At 44.5% G+C, this 1,326-nt stretch overlaps 1 protein-coding gene across 1 annotated transcript; it reads right to left on the bottom strand.

Annotated features, from left to right (window-relative positions):
- Positions 1-213: 213 nt before the first annotated feature.
- LOC129003636 (uncharacterized protein DDB_G0271670-like) lies at positions 214-1,326 on the bottom strand. The gene has a single exon (XM_054431934.1). It carries the CDS (start codon positions 1,324-1,326, stop codon positions 214-216), a length of 1,113 nt encoding a protein of 370 aa, XP_054287909.1.

The raw sequence follows: 1,326 nt of genomic DNA, 5'->3' as shown, positions 1-1,326 counted from the left end.
ATGTAGTATCGGTGGGTTGTATTCGGGATGGTCATGCCTCTGGGTAATTTAAGTCGGAACCTGTCATTTCCTTCTCTTAAAATGACTTCACCGTTTGGTGTCATCAAAAGAATTTCGAATTTACGATTTTTGGGTAGCCTATCAATTCTGGTTTTTTTAGCTTGAATTTGTGGTGGACGACAGGGTCGAGCAAAGCCTGACGTTCGTGGTTGGCTAGGCAAAATCTTGTCTATCACAACAACACGTGAAGGTGCTCGGTGTTGGATCAGATGTACAAGATTTTTCCTGAGCCTGGCTTTTGACGATTATTGATGGTCTTTCAAATGACTGAGGATTGGTAGCGACAGGTTTGCTGCTAATAATTTTAGGTTGAGTGGGTACCATCCTGCTTTTCCCCTTAGTGTGGAGGCTGCACACATTAGCATCAGAAAAGCAGGACTTTTCACAACGCTCACCTTTTTTCACCCCTTTTTGGAAAATATAAGAACATTGTGGCTTGGGCTTAAATGCAGCTCGTCTTTTGGCCATGAGTTTTACCAATTTTTCAGAAGGGTTTGAATGGGGGGGAAGGGATTCTTTTGAGGATTCAGTTTTAGTAAAGAGTTTTCTAACAACGGTGGGTGCAGCAGGGAGGGATTTGGGTGGGGGGTTTGGAATGGTAATTTCAGGAGAATCTATGTCAGGCATTTGGTTCGAGGAGGAATTTAAATTAGGAAGAGTTAGGCTATGTGGTTGAGGTTTTGGAGATGGCTTACGTTTGGGAGTGGATGGCTTTTCTGGAGATTTAATAGGAGATAGCAAGGAGAGAATTATGGGAGAGAGAAGCATGGATAGAGGGGACTTAATTGTTTGATTTTTGGGCGATGACGTAGAAGAAGAGGACGAGGACGATGAAGAAGACGAGGAAGATGATGACGAAGAAGAAGAAGAGGAAGACGATGAATCAGACCGTTTCTTCGACGAAGTGTTACCAGAAGAAGGTTTCTTCAATCTATCTTCAAACAAAGCAGAAGAAGATCCTGGCTGCGAAAGAGTCTTGGCGGCAAGGGAAGATTGAGTTGATATTGTAGTTGTTTTCTTTGCATCGTCAGACAAAGCAGATGAAGAGGATCCCGGCTGCGACAGAGTCTTGCCTGGCTGCGAAAGAGTCTTGGCGGCAGATGAAGAGGATCCCGGCTGCGACAGAGTCTTGTTGACCAGGGTTTCAGAAGGAGTTGATGATTTCATCTTCTTAACACCTCCAGTCAACGCCTCCTGAAGTTTAGATCTCTTCATGCCTGCCACTGGCTTCATTGGCTTGGTAGTCTTTCTTAAGCAGGGGTCCAT

Source organism: Macrosteles quadrilineatus, unplaced genomic scaffold (assembly GCF_028750875.1).
Source record: "Macrosteles quadrilineatus isolate MER2022 unplaced genomic scaffold, UCM_ALF_1.0 Scaffold_9__3_contigs__length_116548681, whole genome shotgun sequence".
Classification (NCBI taxonomy): Eukaryota; Metazoa; Arthropoda; class Insecta; order Hemiptera; family Cicadellidae; genus Macrosteles; species Macrosteles quadrilineatus.
The sequence above is the reverse complement of the archived record's forward strand: the minus strand, read 5'-3'. Positions and strand labels throughout refer to the sequence as shown.

Coding starts and splice junctions, on each gene's coding strand:
- LOC129003636 (XM_054431934.1), bottom strand. CDS start 1,326: ATGGACCCCTGCTTAAGAAAGACTACCAAGCCAATGAAGCCAGTGGCA.